A 27,398-nucleotide genomic window follows, 5' to 3' on the forward strand; every position below is an offset into this window, starting at 1 on the left:
CCTCCCCTCCCAGCCACTCCTTGCCTGGCCTGAGAAGGTAAGGGCGACAGCTCAGGGGATGGAGAAGTGGCCAGGGCAGAGACAGAGAGATACAGAAAGAGGGGGAAAGAGAGAGACATAGAGAGATACAGAGAGAGGGGGGCAGGAGAGAGAGAGATATGTCAAAAGGATTTTGACATATCCTGGTGTTTTTTAACTACTGGTTCTCTGCCCTAATGACCAGCTGGGTAGGCGTGGCTAGAGGGGGGTCATATGACTGGTGGAAGTGAGTGACATCGAGTTGGCCATGCCCACTCAGGTTTTGTGGCTCCCGGTGTTTTCTTTACTGTGGGAAATGGGTCCAAATGGCTCTTTGAGTATTTAAGGTTGCAGACCCCTGTCCTAAAGTAAGCTTCAGATCATCAGGGTTATAAGGTTATTCTCCGATTTCTCACATAGGAGGTTGTCCCAGTTTCCACTGAACAGACGTTGCTGTCCCATTGCCCATTGAAGTAAGATTCAGTTACCAGCCCAGCGTCCAGCTGGGTTTCTGCTAATGGCCTGTTTTCCACAAGCATCAGCAAAATACTGTGGCCTCCTGGTAACCATTGAGTTTGCCACTCTTTTAGCCGGAAAAAAAAAAACTCTGTGTGGTTCTTGCTTTAACAGGCTCTCATTCACTCACACCAATCAATTTGCAGAATCTGATTAATATGTACTCACAACAGGAGAGCTGGTTGCACTGAAACCCAACTGTATTCATGCTAGATTAATCAGTGAACTCTGAGTCTTCAAAAAGAGATTGCAATAGCGAATAATAAAACGTTACCATTTTGTTAAGAAATCTCTGCATCAGAACATGAATATAATGAAATTTTCTCTTTTGTGAATCGTGAATCCACACTGGAATATCCAGCATTGACTCTTCAATGGAAGGTACTTTCATAGAATGGAATTTTTATTACGGTCACACAGACCAAACTAAGATACTCTTAGAAATGTGATAATGTCCTTTAAGAGAGAACTTGGCAAATAGCACTTGCAACATCTTCTTCCTTTTCCAAAATGCTTATCTTTTTCAATTTCCTGATTCCCCCCACCCCTCCTGTTCCTCTGTTTTGTTACCATTTATCATCTTTTAATCAACATCATTTCTATAAAGGTTTTGAATGTATTCAAAGGTGTTTTGAATTTCTGCAGATTATGATCTCTCCATTCTTCTTAGCTTCCTTAGTTGCCCCCAAGATCCTGACATGAAAAAGCCTATGGGAATAATTTCTGCATTATACTTTTGCTTCAGATTTAACTGAAACAGGCAAAGACAGAGAGGCTCTAGACCAGAGGTCTCCAACCTTGGCAACTTTAAGCCTGGCAGACTTCAATTCCCAGAATTCCCCAGCCAATTGGCTGGGGAATTCTGGGAGTTGGTCCGCCAGGCTTAAAGTTGCTAAGGTTGGAGACCCCTGTCCTAGACCACTGGAGAGAGATTTCTGTAATAAAAAATAAGATATTTGCACAAATCCTTTGCTTTAAAACTAAATAAATCAAGAACAACCCACCAAGTTACATCTGATTTATCCTATGAAAAGAAAATAGAGAACTATTTATTTTCCATTACAATAGTGGAAAGAAATTAAGAATAATCTTTGATATGGTACGTCTCTCCAAATAATATTCTGTGGTTTCTACTCTCTCAATTTAAAGCTGCTTTGCCATTTCCCACGTCCATCAAACAGGAACAGATACAAAATTCCAGATGAGCTTTAGATGGCAACAAACAAATTTAAACAAATGTTGCTGTCATGTAGTGATCATTTGAATTATCAAACATTGATGTTCCTCGTTGGCACATGATAACTCTTTATCAAATGCAAGCTTCAAAATCCTCTCCTCCTCTCTACAGATTCCAATAAATGCCTTCACGGCATCCTTGCCATCAACAGAGCAACCTTTAAGAATTGTGTTCAATATGGTCAAATACTATACAATTGTGTAAAAAGTTTAGAATTACAAAATTTTGAGATGGAGGAAAATGATTGAGATTATCCCAGAGGTTCCCTTCTACACCCTCATCTTGTGATGAGAACTGTCCATGCACAATGCTTCTTCAAAGTTGGCAAAATTGATAGCTAGGAGCACATTGGCAATGTGTCTCAGCTGGAGTGGCCACAAAAGCACTGCTGATCATTGTAGAAGACAACTGATCTTTCTTCCATTGCTAGTCAAAAGCTGGAGGAAGTGAAACCTACATGCACAGCAAGTTTGTGCTTGGACTGCAGTTGAAAAGGAAGCAGGGAGCTGACAGCTTCCTGCAGGAAACTCAATTAACACAATAGTTTCCCCCCCCCCCCAGAAATTTCATGAAAAACAATCTGCTGGACTGTTACTTCCCTTTATGATCAAATAGATCGCTTCCAAATGCAAACATACCACAAACCCACACACTGAACATTACAGGAGAATGACTTCTTTAGTGCTGCAAAGTGTGGCACTGGCAAAGTGTACTTCTTAGGATGATACACTAGGAGTGGGAGGATTCAGCTCTGAAAGCCTACTACCGTGATGGCGAACCTATGGCACGCGTGCCACAGCTGGCACATGGAGCCCTTTCTTCAGGCATGCGAGCAGTCACACAGCTCAACTCCACCACACATGCACGCATGCCTCCCACCGGCCAGCTGATTTTTGCAATACGAGGGGGGCGGGGTCGCATGCACACACACACGGAGGGCATGGGGAACGTGGGGGGTGTGGCGTGCCCCACCCGCGTCCTGTTTTTGGGCCCAGGAGGCTACAGGGAGGCCTACTATGCCCAAAACGAAGCTTGGGGGGGTCGCATGTGCATGCATGGGAGGAGCGTGGGGGGGTCATGCATGTATGCGCATGGAGCTGCATTGCATTATGGGTGCCAGCACACACGCATGCTGTTGCGCATGCGAACACACACTTTTGGCACACGACAAGAAAAAGGTTAGCCATCACTGGCCTACTAAGTCACTTTAGGCCAAACAGTCTGTCTAGCCCAAACTACTTCATGGGATTGTTACTATGGAGGAACACCAGAGAATATGCCAACCTGGGGCTCCTAATGAAAGGTGGGATATGAAGGAAAAAGATCTACTTTTACTAGAATCTTGAGATCGACCAACATAACTTGATGCCACAACCTATTTAGACTTAAGGAATTATGAGTCCAGCAGTCTAGAATGGAATACAATTACAGTTTCTGCATGCAAAAACACACTTCTGATAAGTTCCCTTGTCCACAACTCTAGTTATTTTAGCCATACAGCTAAAGACAAGGAGAGCCATTTTATTGTTGTTACCATTAACTGGGAAACTACTGAACCCTTGAGGATCTTCTACAGATCATCCAGAAAACTATAGAAAGATTCCAGTTTACAATCCATTTCTGAAATAGTACAAAATGAGTTGGTCTGCATGGTCCACTTTCCATTATTAAGCTGCAGATAAATGAATAGGTGTGGAGGACTGCTTGTTTTAAACCAGGATGAAAACAAAGACCTGGATTAGGTAACATTTAGCCAGCTCCAAAGTTCTTCCTATCTCTTCATGGGCTGCCTGCAGAAAACTGAATGCGTAAGAGCTCCATGCCCATCTTGTGTCAGAAATCTGTCTCCCAAATTTCCAGAAGTGGTCTATGAATGAAATCTGTTGGCCATTACAACAGGGAACATCAGAAAGTCTGTTTGTTTCAAAACTGGCAGTTATAAAAACTGATGTTTTTTCTGGGTTGATGTGTGTTAACATTTCTTTATTTTTTTGCCGGTCCAAGCCAAAGTCAACTTAGCACTGCTGAGAAACCATATCACTTCCTGTGATATTCACTGCTGCTCTCCAGACTACAGCAGCTCTGCATCAGTCCATGTGCTCAGTTCCTGACCACAATTATACAGTGTACATTTTTTCTGCTATAAAATCTAATGGAGTTGCGTGTTACACTCTCTCCCAGCCCCTCGTTTGTTATATCATAAGGCTGTATGGTTCAACATTACCTTATACCATAAGGGAGATCTGACTACAATCATCAATGAGTGTTTTGCAGAGAGATCAGAGATGCAGAAGGAAGGAATAGCAGCCCAAAAAAACAAAAATAATCTTGCATGTGATTCTGATGTTAGTGTAGTGGTCTAGAGAAGAGGTGTCAAACTCGCAGCACGTGATGTATCAGGATTTTTCTCCCTTCGTTAAATCGGGCAGGGGGGGGGCCAGCACATGACGCATCCGGCCCATGGGATGTGAGTTTTATTTTGTGAGTTTGACACCCCTGGTCTAGTGTCTAAGTTCTATTATTTTGGGTAATCCATGGACATTTCAGTTAAGGTTTCCCAAGCTGTCTACATAGTCAGGATTCACGGTCAGGATTTGGACCTATTTCTATAGATCAAAGCTGTTGTTCTGTTTTGTTCAGTTCTGGATACATCTCACTGGCGTGAATATCATTCTGGGGTAGAGAACCGATATCGGCATTGTCTGGAGGTACGCAAGGTGACAGCAACAAATCTCCATGGTATCTGTTATGTGTTTATTTTTTTAATTTACAATAGCAAACAAAGTTCAGAAGCAAAAAACATCCCGGAGAAAGAGAAAATAAATCCAAATTTAGTGCAGTAAAAATCAGACGGTTCTGAGGTGATTTTGCTCTGCAGAGATGTATTGTGTTGAAACTGGTCTTTCAAACTGGGAGAGCTTTTGCCAAATCTCAAGTTGTTTCCAAATGAAATATTGCATTTTTTTTTAAAAAAATCGTGTTTAGGCTAGGTAAGTAAGTGAAAGATATATTTGAACTAGGTCTCTCACAACACACCAATTTCAGAATACAGGTAGTCCTCGACTTACAACAGTTCATTTAGTGACCATTCAAAGTTACAACGGCACTGAAAAATTAAGATCATTTTTCATGCTTATGACCATTGCAGCACCCCCATGGTCACGTGATTTACATTTGGATGCTCGACAGCTGGTTCATATTTATAACGGTTGCAGTGTCTCGGGGTCACATGATCACCTTTTGTGATTTTTTTTTTTAATCAAAAGCAAAATCAAAATCAAAGGGGAAGCCAGGTTCACTTAACAATCATGTTACTAACTTAACAACAAGAATGATTCACTTAACAACTGTGGCAAGAAAGGTTGTAAAATGGAACAAAACTCACTTGACAAATGTCTCAATTAGCAACAGAAATTTTGGGCTCAATTGTGGTTGAGGACTAGCTGTAATGAATTTACACTACTAAGATCTTCAGAATCATCCAGAATTTAGCTAGACTGGTGATGAATTGCAACTTAGTGCCATTTATAAAATTCCAGTGAAGTGCGAAGTTTCTTCGAATGCATCCTATTCCTTTTGTATGCTGTTTTACACGATCTGCCAAAGTAGGCAAAACACCAAACGACTCACACAGAAAGCCAATGTGAAGCAGAAGGCTGGGGAAAGTAACAAGTCTGAATGGCAGGCAAGCTACTGCAGCATATTTTTTTCTAAATCATTACTTTTGGAAAGACAGACAGGATAGCCAATTTCCTTTTGGAAATCTAGCATACACGTTGATAGAATGCACTAATCCTAAATTTGACTGAAATGCAGGAACTCACTGTAATGCAGAGGTGTCAAACTCAATTTCATTGAGGGCCGCATCAGGATTGTGTTTGACTTCAGGGGGCTGGGGTGGGTGTGGCCAGGGTGGGTGTGGCCAGCTCAACATTACTCTTGTCAGGGGCGCCTGTGGCGGCCCGAGCGCTCTGCCAGGGAAAACAGGCTCCCGAGCTCTGTTTCTGGCTACAACGGTCTCCTGCAACTCTCTGCCAGTGAAAACGGAGCTCCGTTTTCGCTGGCAGAAGCACTGCGAGCCAGTCCTTCACTATTTCCAGGGTGGCCCCACAGGCCAGATCTAAGCACCCCGCAGGTGATCCAGCTTCCGAACCTTGAGTTTGACACCCCTGCTGCAATGAATCGCTAGCATATATCTTTTACTCATTTACTTTGCATAAAAAATGAAAGCCCTCCTAATTCTCTTTTATTAGTTTTATTGTTTTATATATGGGGTTTTTATATTCTTGTAAGCCGCCTTGAGTCGCCATGTGCGAATAGGTGGCAATATAAATTTCCTAAAATAAATGAATAATTAAACACTTCCTTATAATAATAATAAAGACTACCTTATCCTGCTATAACTGACCTTCAAGTTGATTTTGGACATTGGCTTAAGCCAGGATTTTTCCAAATTGTGGTTTGTTGAACAATCCATAATAGTCATAATGGCTGAGTTATCTAAATCACACTATAATTTAGTGTTAAACAGCAATCTTGTAATTGTTTTAAAATACAGCATCTCTCTCTCTCTCTCTCTCTCTCTCTCTCTCTCTCTCTCTCTTTCTCTCTCGTATATACAAGTAGCATTTTTTAAACCTCTTTGGAAGTTGTTATCATTGTTTCTCCATATATATAAAATGATTGAAATATTTTATAACTAGGGTACCTCCCAAATGGAAGTACACTGGAAATATAAAAATATTTCACATAGAAAGTAAGTATAATAACTGATGTAGAACCTTTGTTAATAAGAGAAATCTAACAGATTTATGTCTGAAACAAATGAGATTTGGCTACACATCTCCTTTTGTATTTTATTGCAGTTCTACTTAACCAATTCTTACTAAATGTCTGCAAAACAAGAAGCTTAAAATATCCTTGCTCTCTTTTATTATCTCAGAATCAGGGCTAATAAATTTGGATCCTGCTTGATTTTATATAAATACGAGTTTTGCAAAGTTTTAAATCAACTCATCAACAAATGTTTCAGCCTGTTAAAAAGGTACACGTGTTAATTTAATTCTTTAATTTAACATTATTTGAAAAGTACACTTCTAGAGGAAACATTAGTCCTTGTTTCAAATGGGAAAGTATCCCTTGTCTAATAGAGTTCAATCTACACTAAATTTGTAGATCATTTAAAATAAGGGAAAATCAATTAATCTATTTAAGTATTGACTGTATATGTAAATTGAATTAACTGGCTAAAGAAGATACAGTTGCTTAACTAAGCTCGCTTTCAGCAAGTAATATCTTCATAAATAGATTTCTGTGAATCCTGAGATACCCAGCAGCACACATTATGTAGTCCACACTGAACAATGTATCAAATATCAGAGTGGTTATTCAATCCATAATAAGAAAACATTAGAGAAGAGGCACGAATCTGGGCTTTAATACCAGAATACAATACTACCTCATATATTCAATCATCTTGACCTTAGTTTCCAAAATATTTTGGGTGCCATGCATCAAAGAGATGCTAGGATGAACATCCTTGTTGGGATGTTTTGAGCTGCACATCTAATCTTCACTCTGCCCTTTTCACACATCCAAAAAAAAAAAAAAAGAATGAAACCAGGAAATCTTCAATGAACTAAAGCTTCCTGTTTTGTTTGAACTTGAATGCTATGGTTACCGGCTTTGGGCAACAGGTTTCACAATTTTTAATCAGAAGCTCATTTACATGGTTACTCATTTGCATGAACAGGAAATTACAATTAAGTAGAATTTTTCTATTTTTACTATTCTGGGATGTGATCAGAGAAAGAAAGGTTGTATGTACCCTGTTTCCCCCAAAATAAGACATCCCCTGATAATAAACCCAATCGGGCTTTTGAGCGCATGGCAATAAGGCCAAGCGCTTATTTCAGGGTTCAAAAAAATATAAGACAGGGTCTTATTTTTGGGGAAACAAGGTTATAGATATCATTAACTTCCACACATGTGAAATAATAAAGAAATATATAATTTTATATAGAGAGAAACAATGACAACAACTTCCAAAGAGGTTTAAAAAATGCTACTTGTATATGCAATAGAGACAATGAAAAAAAAAATCCCTAGCCTATATATGCAGAGTGCTGTGATTGTTTATATAGTATTTTTCCCCCCAGGACAGTAACTAGAATTTATATAATTCTTCCAGAATGCATAGCCCACTTTTAAAAAATGCATCAGAATTTTTGTGGAAATCTGTATTGCTTGCAAATCTTGCCCTACGTAAAGCTTCCATTTAAACTAATAAATTCAGACAGAGAAGTCGGGAAAGAAATTGATATCCACTAATCTGATTGATAAGCAGTTTATCTTCATCAATAGTCAGTAAAAACAGAGTCACCAGTTCTAGCCACAGAGGATTTAGATGAAATGATTGCATGATTTTTTGTTAATTAACTAACAAGGATGGACGTATAGTACAACTTTTATACCACACAAATATCCTCCTATTCTTCCCACTTTCCTTAACAAGTGATGCCTATAAATTAAGAGGAATTTACACATATGATAAAATTGAGACAAAAGTGTAACTATGAAGGATTCCTTGTGTCCATTCTACCTTATACCTCTGTATTATTATTATTGATATAAATGTTATTTTCACAAGATATTGTACAGATAACCCTCGATTTGTTTAGTGACCATTTGAAATTATGACAGAACTGAACAAAGTGACTTATGACCAGTCCTTGCACTTACAACTGCCATAATATCCCCGTGGTCATGTGACCAAAATTTGGGCACTTGGCAACTGGCATGTATTTATCACAGTTGCAATGTCCCAGGGTCACATGCTCGCCATTTGCAGCCTTCCTAGAAGGCTTCTGTCAAGCAAAGTCAATGGGGAAAGCCAGATTCGTTTAATGGCCATGGAATACACTTAATGACCATTGTGATTCACTTAACAACTGTGGCAAAAAAACCGGTTGTATATCAGGCATAACTCAATGATTGCCTCACTTAGCAATGGAAGTTCTTCTCCCAATAGTGGTCATATGTCAAGAACTACCTAGAGTTTACAGTCCAATTCTCCATCTAAACATTCCAAAACACAAATGCGATATATTAAAAAAATGCTGCCACTTAAAACATCATTTCTTATTCCTTTCACATGAGTGAATATGTTTTTATTTTTCATACCAGCTTTTCCTCATGCTTAACAATTCGGCTTAAGAATCTAAATATCTGAAACATTCATTCTGATGGCACAGAGTTTTTCTCCTGTTGAGGGCAATGATATAGAATCAGTCAGAAATTAGGAGCTGAATTTAGGTTTCCACTACTGAGTTTCAAAATTCTACCCTCTAGAAAGATCTCATTGGCTTTCAGCATCCATGTTTAATAATCAAATCTGCTTTCAGTCTGATCTTAAAATCTGCTAAGTGCTTTCTTCCTACGCTGTAACTCTAGAAACCTCTGATGAACAAAACATAATACAATGTTATCAGTGTTATGGGTTTAAAACTATCTATAGTGGTACCTGGATATGTATCATTAATTAGTTCCAGGAAGTTTGTTGAGTACCAAAAACGATGAGTACCAAACAAATTTTTCCCATAAGGAGTAATGTAGTGAGTCACAAGGCAACCGATACTAACAAGTTCTAGCTTGTGCGTTGAGTACCAAACAAACACTGAGTACCAGGACAAAATTTTCACATCAAAAAGGATTGAGTATCAAGTTCAATAAGTTTCAAAGCAATTGAGTACCAAGGTATTACTGTAATAATAATTAAAAAAAACTGATGCTGTTTTCATTTTTAGAAGGGGGAGAACTGAAATGTACAAGGAATCTCCAGGTCATAAGTATGTCTTTCACTCTTGCACATCTCAAGCTTCTCTCAAGTGCCATGAAGAATGTGAAAATTGTGACACTTAGGGGTGGGTTACCAGTGATTACTTAATGCTTAGAGCAAACATATAGGCACACACTTCCCCTAAACAATTATATTTGACATGGGTATATCTGGCAGCAATTTCTGAAGGCTCCATCAAGGTTTTTTTTTTTCTTTGCTATCAAGGTAAAATGTCTGCAATCCTTCAAACAAATGAGCAGCAACTGTCTTTTTACCATGTTGTACAATTTGTTGATTTTCTGGGAAGGTGTCAAGTTTGCTCAGTGAGGTAATAATCAGATTCTGATCAGGAAAATCCTTTGCAAACTCCAGCACACTTTGGCACACTTACCATACAGTATTTCATAAGAAAGCAATTAGCCTTAGTCAGACAAGCTGGGGAAAAGTATGGTAAAGCATATAAAAGTAAAATCCATTTTAAAAACATGACCCAAAACTTAGAAGTAGTAGAAATACACATGTCAAGTAAATTGAACCTTCAGTAAACGATCAAATTTTCCATAGATTTTATGTACTGTAAGAGAAGAATAGAAATATCATAACATTTCAACTCTACCCCTGTGCTATATATACTTATAAATATAATTTGCATAGGAAGGGTAAGTTGGAATGGAGTTTTTACTGAATACTGTTGCTGATTTCCAGCAATACTGTAAAACTGTTCAATGTAATTGTCTGTTACTTGAAAAGTTATCATTTGAGTCAGTGTCCTGTTCTTTGATGATGTTTTAATTGAACCGATGGATTAATTAATTAGGAAAGTATAGGGTCAATCCACCATTTAATTTGCTCTCATTGTGATTTGTATGAAGTAAATATGTAATTTTGTAAACATTTAAGCAGGCCTCCTACTATACATGGGTCTTATTCCTATATATAATATTGCACAGCAGAGTAGGGCAAGGGGAATTAATCTGATGTCAGGAATGTCATGACATAGATCTCACCTCTTTTCCACACATGCCTCTATATCATTTACATGTCCCAAAATGGCAGAGCTTGCAATATAACACTGCTCTCTTTATTCTGCTGAGAACCTGTGGATGCCACTAATAAGACAGACAATTTCTTCTGAATTTCTATCATAATGCTCATTATAGCCCTCTTCACCAGCATTCCAGAAGAGAAAAAATGCATTGGATGCCTACATCAGATCCTTCACCAGCACTTTGTTTTCTGCAGGAAAAAACGGCACATGTGTTTGCTGGACAGTGAGAATAACTCTCTGAATGGGAACTATAGTATTTTCAAGTAAATGTGAACAGAACATTATCTCATTCTTTCTTGTTCAGTTCAGGTAATCCTCAATTTACAACAGTTCATTTAGTGACCATTCAAAGTTACAAAAGCACTGATTTTTTTTTTTTCACATTTATGAAAAGCAGCATCCCCATGGTAACATCAGAGGTGGTATTCAGGCGACTTGGGCTGGTTTTTTTAGTAAGGCCAAAGAATTTGAAAGAATACCAAAAATTTTGAAAATAAAAACGGTGACAGTTCACAAAGATTACTAGGTGCAAATCGAAATACATGTTAATTCCATAGCAAGGAAGATAAAGCAGGAATGGTTAAATCGATTACTTTATTTAAGCAGGACAATATGTTGTTATTTGGATATCGCTTCTGGAATTGGTGCTTGTGAAGAAAAAAATGAAACTTTGATCTTGGTTTTGTTGATTAGAAAGATTTGGTGTTATAGAAATGGCTAGTTATATATTAATGTGTAAAAGCAAAAAGTTGAGGTTGGGGTGAGTTTATCTTGTACTGTGCTAGGAAGAGTTGGAAGTCAATGCCCCCTTTTCTTTCTTTTTCTCTTCCCCCTTGTATTTCACACCCCCTTTCCCCCATTCCCTTTCCCTCCCTTAATTTCCTATTTTCTTGTCTTTTTTTACTTTATATAATAAAATAAAAATGATAGAAAGTGAAAATTCTAGTGATGATGTTATTAAACTGAGAAACAGCATGAAGAACAGAACTGATGAGCAACAGGCATGAGGAATCTTATCTTCTATCAAAACAAGAAATTTACAGATAAGACACTATTAGCTAGTTTACCACGGTAACTTTACCAAACATCTGCTGGAGCAGCAAAATCACAATTGTCAAGATCTCTGTTTGGGAAGAGTTACAGTTTTCCAGCTGCTCCATGTCACATGCTTTAATGACAACACCTATCAACCCACCAATTGCTTTTCTGACTAGAAATTTACTCACTGATATTAATTGGAATATTTCAAATCAACTTTGATGGAACATCAATGCTTTGAGTAGACCTGACATGGTGTAGACCAGATATAGAATATTTGCTGCATTGAGAGACTTCTATAAATCTACTCCTATAAAAGCTTTGAAAGAGAAGAAAGTAAATCAACTATTATCAAACTTAAACAGTTAAACACTTTCGTTTGATTAGCTTTTGAAAAGAGATGCAGATTTTAAAGAGGGGAACTTTAAAGTTCCACAACTCTCAGCTGGTTTAAGTTGTCAAGGACTAACTGTGGCAAGATGGTTTCAGCTTCTGCAGTGGATTTCTCAATCATTTAGTCGTCTTGGCATGGATGATGGTATGTGAGCTGATTTAGGGACACTTCATTCACACGTAAGGATATATAGATCAAGCACAGACCTCTCACAACAATTCAATGGGGAAATGACAGCATAGCCTCTGTCCTTGACTTTGATGGTAAAGTACAAGCAAATGCCAATTGGGAGCACATGGTTCTTATATCCCTAAATTTAGATCTATGAAACCAGGACAGAAATTCTTCAAGGATTACAACTAAAAATCAGTGAGATTACCCAAGATTCATCTAAATTCTAAAGAGTAGCTTTTGTGGGCTGAGGGTTTTTTTTTTCTTTTCAGAATTGGCACAGCAGGTTAGCAGTAGTAAAAGGTTAGCAGGTAATATGCTGATAGCACCAGCCTGCCTTTTGTTGATGCATATCACTTAATAAGATTTCTTAACTTTCCCATATTTTCACACACTATCATGAGGGCATGAACTTACAGATATAGCACAACAACTCAGCATATTGTATTGGCCCTGAAACAACTGAGGGAAGAGTGAAGTGCTCCTGAAATGGTAATTTGAGTAAAGGATGACTCAGGGTATTTTGGAAGCTACCCACCCTAAAAAAGCTCACATAGTTTCACATAGTTATGGAGCCAATTATGAAATCACAAAAAAGACAATGAATCCAGCATGGATCAGGCATTTCATCCACCCATAATAATCCACTTATATTCAGCTCAGGGGAAAGAGTGGAAGATGGAGGGAGGCAGGGTGAGGAGGACTTAAATATGAGAGAAGTGTTATTGAAGTGGATCAAATGCCTCTCTAATGCAATTTTCCCTTCCCAAACAATTCAACCATCTGTGAAATGCACGAGCACAATAAAACCTTCTCATGTGCATTTTCATCAGCTGGTGTTGAGAGGCAATATGGACAGCAAGGGACAGTTTTGGATACTAAGCAAAACTAATAGAGGGCTGGGACTGTATCCCTTATAAGCACAAACGTTCACATGCAAGTTATAGTTGTAAAGGCTTTGTTCATGTGGTAAGAAGTTATATATTACAGAATACACACAATTATAGAACCACATATCCTATTATCTGAGGGTAAATCTATCCCTTTTTATGAGCACCTTCTGGGGATGGGAGGGGTAAGCAATGCGTGCAAGATAGTATTACTGCACAAGTGATGCAAATATGTCATATATTTCATTTGTATTATGGCATAACTGATGTAAACTACAGATATGCCATGATGTGTACAGTGACATTATGGTTTTTCCCAGATGGCTATACCCTCCTTCCACACATCCAACTATCTTCACAACTTAAATATGACAGTAGTCTGTCAGGCCTGGAAGCCATCTTTTTCGTTGTATCTTCAGGCCTGCCACATTTACTACTGACGGAAACTGGGAAGGTGGAATTGTATGGAGCCAGGGTGGTATATAGTCATAATAACATTCCTTTCTCAGAGAGTCAAGGACATCTTGTCCTGCACCTGGATGGCTGGAACTGGGAGGCATCTCTAGTTGGGACTGTGCTTTGATTGGACCATGTGATGGACTTTGGGTGTTGGGCAGGGATTTGAACTTTCCTTTGGGTGAGGAAAACCTGGAAACTTTCAGATTCAGGTTTTCCCAGATGTGCCAATATGACATCTCTAATAAAATGGAACTTTGAAGAACTTCAAGCCTCAGAGTCTTATTTCGTTGGGGGTGTTACTTGGAACCCTGATATTAGTATTGACTGGCAAAAGACCTCCAAGACAGTGGGTGAGCAGATCATATATCATGAATACATATTCAAGAGGATCTATTTATATTCATGAGATCGTTCTTGTCATTACTACACAACTATATCACTGGTAGGGTTGCTGCTGGCATGCAATGCATCCTTGTGCAGAATTTTACTTACAAGCACACACACAGACACACACACAGAGATACACACACAGAGACACACACACACACACACAAAACCCAAATCCCGATAGTTAAAGTTTGATAAGATGTTGTTTCTGGTGCTGGGAATTCTTAGTTCTCAATATGTATCCAGCATCATAGTGCCTTCTTCATGTAGTGTCCTTATAACTTATACAATTTTGCATATTAGGTTGTGGCAACCTGTATAACCTAATCTCACATGTTGTTCAAGAACTGAAAATAAAAATTTCATTCTTCTTGATCGTATAACATATAGGGCTCCTATGTTGCCCCCATCTATAACTTTATCCATTACTTTTTCAATATACTGTATAGTCCACAGTATACTAAGTATTATAGTGCATAAGCTAAAGGGCTGGGCTCATAAAAAAAATAATAATCACAAGATCCCATTAATTCACCAAAATGCTAGACATTATAGAAAATGTCTACTTTGCTTATATTATTTTATATTTTTCTGTAGCTTAGATCACAGAGACACTTAGCATCTTGTGATTTAGATACCAATAGTCTGCTTGGTATGTAAAATATGTCCATGTGCTTCCTGTTGTGGTGGGTTTCAATGTTGTGACACTTCCTGGCTTCTTAATGAGCAATTCACACCAGGTTTTTTTAACGGGACAATTTTGAAAGCCCAGGTATAGAATTACTACCAATAGTTTGGAGCTTGCTCATGCTCAAAAACTTTCATTGCCCAGGAGTTTAATAAAATTACAACAAATGTAATCTACTCTGAATAAGTTCCATAGATTGGATAATGTAGCATTTTGTCTTCTTCACTACAATATGAAAAGCTGATGCAGAGTGAACGTGCTTGTATTTCAGTGTATCTGCTATACTGTATGTCAGAAGACTCCTTTATCTAAATCCATATATATAAATTAGGCCTCATGAACAAACAGCATCTGATTATACCAAGTCTCCAAGTCTCTCTTTTGTCAGGTTACTCTGTTCTAGAACAGCCTGTTAATGTTTACCTGAGGAGAAAATATTTTTGGAGATTTGATGACTTTACTCAATTATGTATCTTCCCTGTGTCATTATTCCACATACTGCCCTGATAACAAGCTTTGCCTTGAGATAAAATTGCACACTGGACCATCTTATGATATTGTAGAGAAAAGAAGTCTCTGTGTGTGTGTGTGTGTGTGTGTGTGTGTGTGTGTGTGTGTGTGAGAGAGAGAGAGAGAGAGAGAGAGAAAGAGAGAGAGAGAGAGAGAGAGAGAGAGAGAGAGAGAGAGAGAGAGAGAGAGAGAGAGAGAGAGAGAGAGAGACCAATCCATGATAAGAAAAACAAAACCAGGCATGATGTCTGATTTCACTACCATCAAAAAAGATAGCTTAATGATTAGCAAACAAGGGGCTGTGAGACAAAAGTACCTCAATTGATGCTCCAAAATCTAACCTTAGAGCGAAGTTGCTCAGGAAGCTGTAAGACTGGTGTTTCTGTAGCTTTTTCTCCTTTCATACTTCTGTTTGGACATTTCTAATGCCCACTCTTTTTGCTTGCTAGAGCAGCACCTTGATTGGATCAACACAAATTTACAAATAATGTCAAGGTTTCATTTTCAAGAATACTTCATCAAAACAGCTGGTGCACAACAATGGAAAATACTTGAGATGTTATGTGATACAATGCCACCTCACGACCTTCAGATCTGGTGTGCTACTACCACAAGTGACATGGCTATATTATTTTGGGGAGAATAAGAGTAAGGAAAAGAGCATAAGGTTTCACACTGTCAGGGCTGAAATGGTTTCTGATGGCACCAAGCCTCTCAAAAGCTGCTGGGATGAAGCACAAAATAAACAGATGTCGACTCCCTATTGAAGACTTAAAGTTTGAAGACTTAAAATCCTGTTGCTATTCAGTCTAGATTGATTGTGTTTCTCCTGCCACATAGCAGATTCCTTTGATTCCAACCAGGCACCACATAAATACTACACACAGAATTGCCCAAAGCACACATTCTGCTGGAGAGAAATTCCCTGAGGATGGGCTCCAACACAAATCCATAAGCTTGGAAAACTAAACCTCTGGTCCCAGTGAGCAACCCAGATTGGACCCTGCAGATTCCTTTCTTTATCTCCCCCCCCAAAAAAAATGGAGAGGGGACATAGAACTTAATTCTCTGAGAGAGTTTTATCTGAAACACTCTAAGCTTCGTGAACAATATTTCTAGAAAACTGCTATCTTTGTTTCTCCTTAACTGTAATCTTCCCTTTCTGGGTCTGCATTCATTCAAGGTTTCAATGCTGTACACATTTCATACAATCATAGATTCAAGGATCATTTATGCCAGGGGTGTCAAACTTGCAACGATATGTCGTCACATGACGTATCACAACTTTTTTCCCCTTCGCTAAAATGGGGCTGGGCGTGGACAGCACATGACACATCCGGCCCTTGGGCAGCAAGTTTGACAGTCCTGATTTATGCAATTGGATCCAATCCCCTGCTTAATGTTTTCTCAGATCCAATGCCCTGATTAGTGTTTTCTCCAAATTAAAAATGATTCACTTAATAAACTTTAATGCCCCACAACATGCATCACCTTTATAATATAACCTGATATCATTCAGAAAGATGACTCACTGCCTTTGGGAACCAATGAAAAGCTGCCAGAGACAACGGCTGGATTTGGGGTGGGTGCTGTATACCAGAGTTATCAAACATTCAACTTGGTCAGCCTGTTTCTGGCACAATCATTCTTTTGATTGCCGGCAATAATGCTTGGATGCTTTTAATTCAACTGGCTCCTCTGCAACATTAAAAAAAAAAGGATAGGTGGAAACTATGATAGCTATGAATGACGATATCAGACGTTGACTGGGAGTTGTGCCAATTGTAGCAAAAATGCAGAAAGGAAGACTCAGATGGTATGGACACATTGTATGTGGTAAAGAAAACTTGGTGGCAAGGACAGCCATGCATCTGGACCCAGATGGCCAGTGACCCCATGGCAGACCCAAGAAAAGATGAATGGATCACATCAAGGGGGACATGAAATATATGGGTGTCAGTCCTGAAGATGTCCTGGATTGACCCAAATGGAGAGGGCTTTGCTGACAAGGGGACCCTGTCATAGTGCAAGAATAACACTAGGAAGAACAAGAAGAGACTGGAAACTATCTACGATGGGAAGTATAATAACAATGAGTAGATGCATACATACACACACACACACACACACACACACACACACACACAATGGCTCAATGGTTAAAGACACTGAACTTATCAGCTGGAAATCTGACATCCTGGATTTGAGATCCAAACACCGTGACAGTGTGAGCTCCAGTCCTTGCTTCAACTCCTGCCCAACTAGCAGTTCAAAAGGTGCCTCTTCAGTGGGAAGATAACAGTGTTCCATGTTCCATGCCTCACCATATAGTCATGTAGCCACATGACCACGGAAATGTCTTTAGACAATACTGGCTGCCTCACTAAGAAATGGAGATATACACCACCTCCTAGAGTTGAACGTGTGTGTGTGTGTGTGTGTGTAGGTATATATATAAATATATATTCAATAAAAGGATATTTTTTAAAAAAATCCCTTTTCTCCTTTTGCCCACATCTCTAATTCTTTTGGACAATTTTCTTGGATTAATGCCCAATTCTGAAGATATTAATATTTCAGATGCAACATCCTTTATAACTACAGCCATTATAGGATTCCATGGAAATTTCAAACACTGAATAGAATTAACATACATGATACATGCACTTTAGTATGAATTTTCTTGCCTTTTTCAGAAGGAAGAGTATGCTACATTTGTTTCTTTAAGAATACTGAACAACTGTTTCTTAGCGGAAATGTAAATTGATAATTCCCTTCTCATCCCAGGATAGTTTCTCCTCTATAAGTTGCTGGAACATGTTTTTCTTTTACATCCAACTCCAGGAAGGGTAGGGCTTCTGACTCTCTCAACAACAAACCTCCCACTTGGCAGGGCACAAGTTGAAAATTTATGAAGATACATTATGAAGCCGTAAATATGCCTGCAAGAAAGGATCTTTGTGAATGGCAGAGCTAGGTATCTTCCAAACTCAATAAGAAAGGTTTTATGAAATAGCTAGACATCCCATGACCAATGGGATCATCATTGCTTCAGAAGTATTTCCTTAGACAGATAAACAGGAGAGTTTTAGTAGTATATATACCGTAGACGACAGTATTGCGTATTCTGCAAATCACATCTTTCAGGGACTTAGTAAATCTCAGTACATCTTAGTAAACCCACAACAGACAATTAATAGCAGCCTTGTTTTGTGCTTTCAAACTGTTGTTATTTTAATTAGTTGTGTTCAACTTTTGGCAGCCTTTAAAGGCAAGTGTTCTCCATGCTTCTTTCAATTGTTGGATGTTCAACTGTATCAAATACGATGTTATCAAGCCACCATGTTCTTTGCTTGCCTTTTCTTCTTGTTCCACTAACCATTCCTAGCATCATTGCCCTCTCCAATGAATTTGCACGCATGACCAAAATAAATCAGGCATAGCCTTATGATTTTAGCTTCTAGTGATGTGCCTGGTTTTATACGATTTAACACTTCTCTGTTAGTTACTCTGGCTGTCCATGGTATACGCAATAATTTATGCCAGCACCACAGCTTTCAAATACAGTTCATTAATTTTCTCAATCAGAAGGTACAATGATAAAGGGCATATGTTTAGTTGTGCCCACTGTAGTGTTTGTGAAGCAAAAACTAAGTGTAAAACCACAGAAAGTGCAACCAGTGCTTTTATATATACAAAACAAAGGCAGAGTCTCCCCATGCATTTTGGTCACAAACAGCTCTTAAACAAAGATGATTTCAGCTATCATAATTCATATAACTGCCATCACTTTATCCGCTTGTAATCTTGAATATGTTTGGTGGAAGCTAGGAGAGCTTCTTCTCCTTTTTTTTTTTTACTTTTTCACTTTCACCGAGAAGCAAATGTGTTCTAAACAACATCCCAAATAACCAAAAGGCCAGAGCCCGAGATTGGGGGACCCCTGGTTTAATTAACAATCATTTTTTTAAAAAAAAAAACTGTATCAGACCCTTGTTTGATATAACAATCCTTTACTTTCTCAATTTTTAAAGGAGACTAGAATACATTAGAATTTTATCATGGTGGAGCTAATGGAATTGACTAAGATGGTGAAATTGACTTCTTTGATGAGATAGATCTTGTCTAGCTTTTTTCCAACTGGAAACAACTTTTGGACTCTTTCCTTGAAACTGAAAGAAATGCAGTTGTAATTTTGGGATTTGATTATTATGATTACAGAAATACTTTGTATTATTGTTGATTTTAGAATAAGAGGTTAATGTATTTTATATTTATATCTATATGGAAGAAAGTTGGAAGCTACTCTTTTTCTATTTTCCCCCTTCTTTTCCTTTTCCGCGCTTCTAATTTTGCTTTTATTCTGATCTTTTTTCCTAATTTATATTTTTTTTCTTTCTTTATATTTTTATTCAAGTTTAATAAAGTTTTCTTCTAAAAAAGAATTTTATCCATTCAGAATCTTCAGTTAAATGGCATTCTTAGTGAGGCCAACCAAAAATTATCACTTAATAATGGAGTTTGAGTGTTTCTCTCATGGATCAGCAGAGCTATCTTTGTTTAAGCCTATAAGTAACTTCCTTTTTTTCTTCTCTAATGTTTTTCCCATCAAGATTCTATTCTAGGAAATTTCTTATTAAAATCCTTAAGGACTAATCTAAATCTTCTAATCCAGCTGCTTGAAGTATGACACGCACCATTACTGATCAGTAGCTATTTCAAGCAATGAAATCTAGACCTTTCTGTTTTTTCCAGATAGCATAACCAAAACAACAGTTCTGCTCCAACAGGATATTGTATCTCTGATAACAAAATATCCCAATTAAATAAATTTGCCTTTAGGGAAAGAGAGGCACTTAAAAATCACCTTACCTATTAAAGAATAATTGAGCTAAATAAAGAAAGATCCTTTCAAAACTCATATGATGTGATTTAAACCTAAAAATTGTCCTTGCCCTTAGATCAGGGGTGTCAAACTGGCGGTCTGCAGGCCAGATGCGTCACAAACAGGCCACACCCACCCCAGCTCCGCAAAGGGAAAAAACGTCGTGAAACGTCACATGACACTGAGAGTTTAACACCCATGCCTTAGAAGATTATTGCCAATCATTGACATTAATCAGGTTGATTTTATCCATGTCACACAGAAACAAAAACATTTTGTAATAGTCATAGTTTCTAAAGCATTGCTATTTTGCTCTTCCTCTTTCTTCTGCATGTTGTGGACATTCTGTCCTCCTTCCCATTTCTTTTCATTTTCATAGAATCCCTTGAGTTGAGCCTAGATTCAGAACTAGTCCACAGTTAATCAAAACAGAAGTAAAGATTTCCTATCGCTTTCTCACAGACATGTCATCTGAAGAGTGCAGAGAATAAGTATAATAAATCTTGAGAGTTGATTTTTAACAAACTTGTGGTTGGGCAAATTATTATAGCAGAAGTTGGAGAACTTCATTATCAACAAAAATGAGAAAAAAACATTATGCTCTTTTGCATTTTCCTGATACTCACAAGAGTGGGAAAAAAAAGTTAAAATGCTCTGGGGAGTTTAAAATAGCTCTCAGCTCAAAAAAAAAAAAAAAATTCCAAAGGTCTTCAGCTCAGCAGTGCAGATATTATGCAAAGGAATAACAATGCTTGTAGTAATCGTGATACTGCCACTACTAAGAATAATCGTATAGGTCATCAAATAAGAATGGAAATGTACATAATTTTACAAAGGATGCAGGTTACGCTATAATTTCCATTGAGTTTGTTTTCAAAATTGTCATGCATCTGTGGCAATCAAGCTCTGAAAACAAACAAAAATGTAGGGGTAGAGCCCATACCTCAATCTTCAATAAACATATCTAAAAATCGGATTTGTTTTGAGTTCCAGCCAAAGATTGTTACTGCTCAGTTTTTCCCTCTGCAGCCATCCAAAGGAACTAGCCCTTGCTCTCCACTCATCTCACACCCCTCCTATTTTTCCTTTTCCTGCACCTGTCGACTCATGTCTGAATATCAACTTTCTATGTAACAGCTCCAGAGAACTGGCAAGCCAACCTCAAGCAAATCCAGAAGAAAAGAAAAGAGAGCTGTTACACTGGAAAAATCTAATGGACAGCTTGTTTAATTGGGCATTGATTTCAGGATTTCAGTTTGGTCAACTACACAATAGGGATGGCTGGACAGCAGCATTGCTCTAAACATTTTTCCAAAATCCAGTTGCATTTTGTCACTGCCCCTCCTCTAATTTTTTTCCCACTATATTTGTAGCTCACCTTTCCTCCAGGAATTCAGCCCTTCTTCCAATCTTCCCTTCTCTCTCACACACACACAGCTGTGTGAAGTATGGAGGACTGGGAGAAAATAACAAACCCAGTCACCCAATGAACTTCTATGTTGGCCAGGGCAGGAGGAAGACTTGAACCTGGATCTTCCTAGTCTTAATCCAACACCCTGTCCACCAGATCACTTTTCTCCCTTCCTTCCTCTGAAGAAAAGCCTTCCTAACCAGGTGCTCAAAATACACAGAACTGTACAATGTTGAAGAGCATTCCTAGACTGTTCCTGAAGTCTGTCTAGAAATGCTGATTCCTTTCAAATACAAACTTAATGAATCATCAACTTAGTTGCAAGGAGTCTTTGTAATTCTAGAAAACATGCCCTTACACAGTTTCCCCACTCCACCCCTCCCAATTCGTATTTAAATAAAATAATGTTAGCTAGTCTTTAGATAGTCTTTGATTACCAGATGAGGGAGCTCTGTGCCAAAGGAGAGACTGCAAATAAACTTTGTTATTGCCAATATAGACTTCTCCATGCCAGGTAAACTGCCTCAGATTCTGCAATGGGAGGTGGGAGGGATGGGGGTGGGGCTCGGGACACAGCCATTCAGTGGCAGACAGGAAAATATCCGGTGGTTCAGTTAATGCACATGTGCATATATGACATATATACATGTCCTTAATACATAGCATATATCTGAGGTGCACACCGCAGCCACTCTGAGTTTACACAGGAAATCTCGGTTTCAATTATGAACCCAGGAGAAGTTTAGAATCATGTTTGAAGACTCATTTGGCAATATTCTCTTTGAGATTTGGAGGCAGGAACTTCTTTTAAAGAAGAACTTAAAACACTTTATACCAGATGGATGGGGACTACTGTAGTTTAATTGTCATGGAGAGTGGCAATTATCTTGTTATGGCTTCAATAATCAGAGCAATTTGGATGAAAAGACAACAAAACAGTTTTATTTTATTTTTTTGCACAATTGTATACAATGAATGATGGAATGATTTATGTAGCCAGCTCTCTGAAAGAGCCATACAAGGTTTTTTTTAAAAAACGGTCTCTATAGACAGAAAGGGAGCAAAACTTCAGATTCAACTCACTGAATCTAAAATGCTAATGATCAACACCACCAGGGATAAAGTAGTTGTCAAGTACACTGAGCACAAATTTAACAATCAAAATTAATACGAGGAGTCTGATCTCCAGAACTCATTGCATGCAGATTCCTGCGGGCTGTATTTAATCAAAATGGAAGGAGAAAGAATATTGATTGTCTTGGTCACTTTAAACAGTGAAATGCCTTTAAAAATCCCTCCATAATCATAAATAAGTTTGCAAAGAGAATCTTACATGGGCATTGCCTGCAAGCTTCTTGCTGATCTAAAACCAGCAGAGTAATAAATACCTTTACCTTCTCGACATGACTAGATTAGAAGTCAGAAAGGGACAAGTGAAACCATTGATACAGTTGGTGATTTAATTAGTCTACCACTTGAAATGAATAGTTGTTTTATATTATAATATAACTTAACCTGAACAGATCATTCCACTTAGGTATCTCGCTGTGATTATTTGGATTATGCCAGCTGCAGTTTTTTAAAAAAGTTCTGATTAATGAGTCGTTGAATCACAATAAGATTTTAAGCAGACAAGATTCTCAATCTATGAGATATTTTGTGGATAGCTACAATCATGAATTGTAGATATTTAATGTAATGAATGGACAGTGAAGATGATTTAGCTATGCCTAGCAAAATTAGACATAGTCTCTATGTAACCTCCTAAACACTAAGATTTGAAGAAAACTGTCGTTAGACAATGAAGAATGAAGCAATACTAGAGAAAACTTTACACTCTGATATGAAGGTAATAAGAGATACAATGCTTATTCAAATATGAGGAAATTAATAAAGTTTAATTGAGATGATACGGGAACTGTTCCTTAACAGTATATTCTAAGTATAAGAAACTTGGAGACAGTTGCAGCAAAGCACAATCTCATTATTAATACGGACAGTACAAAAAAGTAAACATTTGACTTTGCATGATTCCTAAAAACTGTACAACCCATCCAACTTCTTGCCTCATCTGCTGATAAAAACTGCCAGTATCACTTAATTCCTGCTTGATTTCAGGAATTTCCCTCTAAGGAGCAGCTGATAAGTTCAATATCATTGCCATACTAAGAGGTAGTTGAGTATTGTACTACATAATAAAAATAAAAGTGAAACAACAAAAACCTCCTTTGGAGTAGGAGGCTCTCATATTCAAATCCAATATGCCCTTCCTTAAATATTTCTGTAGCCCATGAATACAACAACATGAGACTCTTCCCACACTTGAGGTAAAGGTTTGCTCACCAAGAGCCGTTGCTATAGTCACTATAGCCTAATCCCTGCTCAGGCCCTCTTGCAGCCACAACAATCAAGACAACAGGTAGCCATTTTTGCTATGCTCAGTCTGGTGGGACTTAATGCTACCATGCAACACAGTACCTTTGCAATGCACAAACTCTTCCCCAGTAGGGGGACTTCCTTCTTCACACAGCCATTGGCCAGCCTTGTGTTCACTTGTATGATAGTCATTGTGATCCCCATTGCAGTCACCTTTCCCATTGCTATTGGAATATCCATTGACGTACATTTTCAAGGCAGACCTCCGGAAACACAGGATCTCCTGGAAAGCATACCTGAAGTCTGGGCTTCGGCAGTAAATTAAAGGGTTGAAAGCAGAATTGACATATCCCACCCAGTTCAAAAAGATATACACATTTTTGGAAATCAAGGTCTCTTCAATAGCACGCACAATGTGGACAATGAAAAATGGGAGCCAACACAGAGTGAAAGTACCCATGATAATGCCCAGAGTTTTGAGAGCTTTGTGCTCTTTCAAGCAAAACTTTGATGTTTTCCTATGGTTTCCTTTTCCCGCGTTTCGCTCCTGGTTGGAATTTTGCTGATGGAATCGTCCTTCACATTTGTCTATTTTTTTTAGCTGCTTCTTAGCGACCTGGAAGACTCTGGCATAGACGAAAACCATGACCACCAAAGGTACATAGAAGGAGATAACCGAGGAGGTAATAGCATACTCCTGGTTGATGAAGAAGTCGCAGCAGCTCTCATTCGAATAGCAATACTCGGCATCCCGCCCTTTGTCTCTGTACCACTGCATCTGGATAGGTAAGAAGGAAGTCAAGATTGAAATGATCCAAACCAAGAGGATGACCATCCTGGCTTTATTTTTGGTCAAAAGGCTCTGATACTTGAAAGGAGAAGTGATGGCAAAGTACCTGTCCACAGCAATGACACACAGCGTCTCGATGCTGGCTGTCACGCAGAGGATGTCAATTGAGATCCAAAAGTCACACCAGAAACTCCCAAACTTCCAGGTGCGCTGAATGATGTAGCTGGCACCGAAGGGGACCACTCCCAAGCCCATCAGGAGATCCGCACAGGCCAAAGAAGTGATGAAATAGTTAGTGACCGTCTGCAGCCTCTGGAATTTGGCGATGGCCGTGATGACCAACACGTTGCCAAAGAGGATGGCCAGCACGATCAAAGACATGAGAATGGACATGCCCACCACCCAGCCTTCTCCCGACGCGGTGGAATTGTCCGGGCTCTGCCTGTTACTGCCGTTGGCGCTCAGCTTGAGGTACACCGAATCGACGGGGCTCAGCGTCACCATTGTGCCAGGTAGCCCTCGAAAGAAGCCTCGTTCTTTTTCTCGGCCCCGGCCGATCCGGAATAGGAGCCAATCCCGCCGGGGCGCTCGGCGAAGGCGCTGCCTCGCTCGGCTTGCTTTCGTCGGCTCGACAGTTCCAAAGTCCCCGTCCACTTAACCTTTGCAGGAACTCGGCTCCCAGATGCTACTGGCCCGCTGGAAGAGAAGAGCCGGGCTTGGCAAGCGAACCGGGGGGTGGACGCGATGGTGCGCCTCATGCAGCCAGCAGTCTGGACGGCGTGTTGTCGCGTCCTGTCCTCGCCTCGCCTCGCTTTGATCACCTCCCGCGCGCCTCGAAGTAACCCTTGCCGGCTGGAACTTGTCCGGAGCCCGTTATGTTTAGGGAGTTTATAGGAACTCTCACTTGTGACGTCAAGCTACCTTCAGCCAATAGCCTGCCAACACACACACACACACACACACGCACACACACACACGCCGTGGGGACCGCTCGGTGGTGGCAGTTTACAGCCAGCCAGTGTGCCTTGCTGCCGCTTTGCTTCCTCGCTCCTAGCTTGAAAGCTTCCTTCTGCGCCTCGGCTACCGCTTACGACTCCGTTTCCTCAATAAGCCCAACTAAAGTTAGCGTCTTCTGGCCGCTGGGAAACGGCCGATCCTGTCGCCGGCTTCCGTTCCTCGCCTGTCCTCTGGCTCTAAAAGCCCTTTCGGGCTCCCTTGGAGGAAACAGGCAGGAAGATCAGGAAAGGGTGGCCGGGAATGGGATGAGGAGGGATAGCGGGAATTTGAGATGTTTCAGCGGGAAATGCGGGCGAGAGCTTGATCAAGAACTGGGTGTCCTTTGCGGTGCGTCAGCGACCCTCGCTTTTCACCGAGGCACCAAAACCTCACCTGGGAACGCAGGGTGGAGCGGAGCCCCAATCCCACGCGTAGCGCAAAGAGTGCTTGGCTGCCCTTCGGACTGCAATTTTGCAGCCTCTGCGACTGTATGTTTGATATCCGTTTCCAAACTTTTTCTAGTTGTCTTGAGTTGATCCCACCGTCTGGGAAAATGTCCTTATTTTTTTATTGGGAAGGAGGAGCGCCTGTTCATATACAATTACAGTGTGGTGTTTCTACTTTGCCTCCTTCGTCTGGTGGCATTATTTACAGAGTAACCACTATTAAATAGGGTCTACTGTAAGATAAAAGGTGAGTTTTGGTTGTTTTCCTAAAGGGAAAAAAATCAGTTTGCAAATAGAATACTTGTGATTGTACTCAGATCCTAGCTCCTATATCAGAAGCAAGGGCCGGCTAAATAAAGTGGAACCACACTGTTGTTTTCTTTTTCTTTTTTTAAAAAAATCAAATGCCTTCCATTCTATTGATGAAGAAATTGTGAACTGTTCGTAAGTTCTTACTAGAAGAGCAAACTAAACAAAACTCTCATTCATCTGTACCAGCCAGTTTCAACACAGCACAGAAAGAACCATCTTGTGTTTGTTTGCCAAGTAGGTGATAGATATAAGGAACCTGTCAGACAGAAGGCCGGTAATTTAATATCATAAGTGTGGCTGAACACACAAGAATTTCTTTAAGCCTAAATAGATAAAACTCAGTTTCCCCGCACTCTTGAGTTTGTTTTTTTTTTTATATATATATTTAAAGTCTGCCTTTCTTATTTATCAATTCGTAGAGTGTGATGAATACCTAACAAAAAAGCAAATAAAATTCTTAGCTCATCCACACTTATGAAAAACCACATCTGGAGAGCAACAATTGAGAGAGGAGTGTGGTATTCTTCAAACCCACCAACCGATGAGCTCTCAGGCAGAACTATAAAATCCTTGGTTATGATCCAGGAACAGCACTTTTGGATTCTAACTTAGTTTAAAGCAGCTAACTACAGTAGTATGTGTGGAGAGGTGAATAGAATTGCTCAAGCAGCCAGGCTTCCAATAAAAATAAAGCAAGGATCAGGCAATTACACATTTGATAACTTTTAAAGTACCACAGGATTTTTTTTATTGGCTTTGCTGCAAAAAGAACAAGAACAAGAACAAGAAGGGAGAGGATGTGAAAATAAAGTGACTAATCTGTAAATGGTTTGAAAGTGATCTTGTCGCTGTCTTTTGATCATTGCATTACAGCAGACTGTCTAGCATAATGCTGTTTTAGCTTAATATAACCCTGAATAGTCCAACTTCCTGATTATGCAAATATTCTGTTTTCAGGTCTAACCAGTAATGTTCACCCCCAACTATTA

General features: G+C 39.2%; 1 protein-coding gene across 2 annotated transcripts in view; it reads right to left on the bottom strand.

The window, feature by feature from the left end:
- ADRB2 (adrenoceptor beta 2) overlaps positions 1 to 27,016 on the bottom strand; it is a 65,465-nt gene extending 38,449 nt beyond the window's left edge. Inside the window, exon 1 of one of the 2 annotated variants that reach the window (XM_034405622.3) lies at positions 23,968 to 25,520. In XM_034405622.3, the coding sequence (XP_034261513.2) occupies positions 23,968 to 25,159 (1,192 nt within the window). In that variant the 5' untranslated portion in view covers positions 25,160 to 25,520. Of the gene's footprint in view, positions 1 to 22,409 lie in introns of those variants that run through there. The other variant, XM_087887407.1, reaches the window with a different exon arrangement.
- Between the last annotated feature and the right edge of the window lie 382 nt (positions 27,017 to 27,398).

This window comes from Pantherophis guttatus, chromosome 2 (genome assembly GCF_059756535.1).
Source record: "Pantherophis guttatus breed Tessera chromosome 2, ASM5975653v1, whole genome shotgun sequence".
Lineage (NCBI taxonomy): Eukaryota > Metazoa > Chordata > Lepidosauria > Squamata > Colubridae > Pantherophis > Pantherophis guttatus.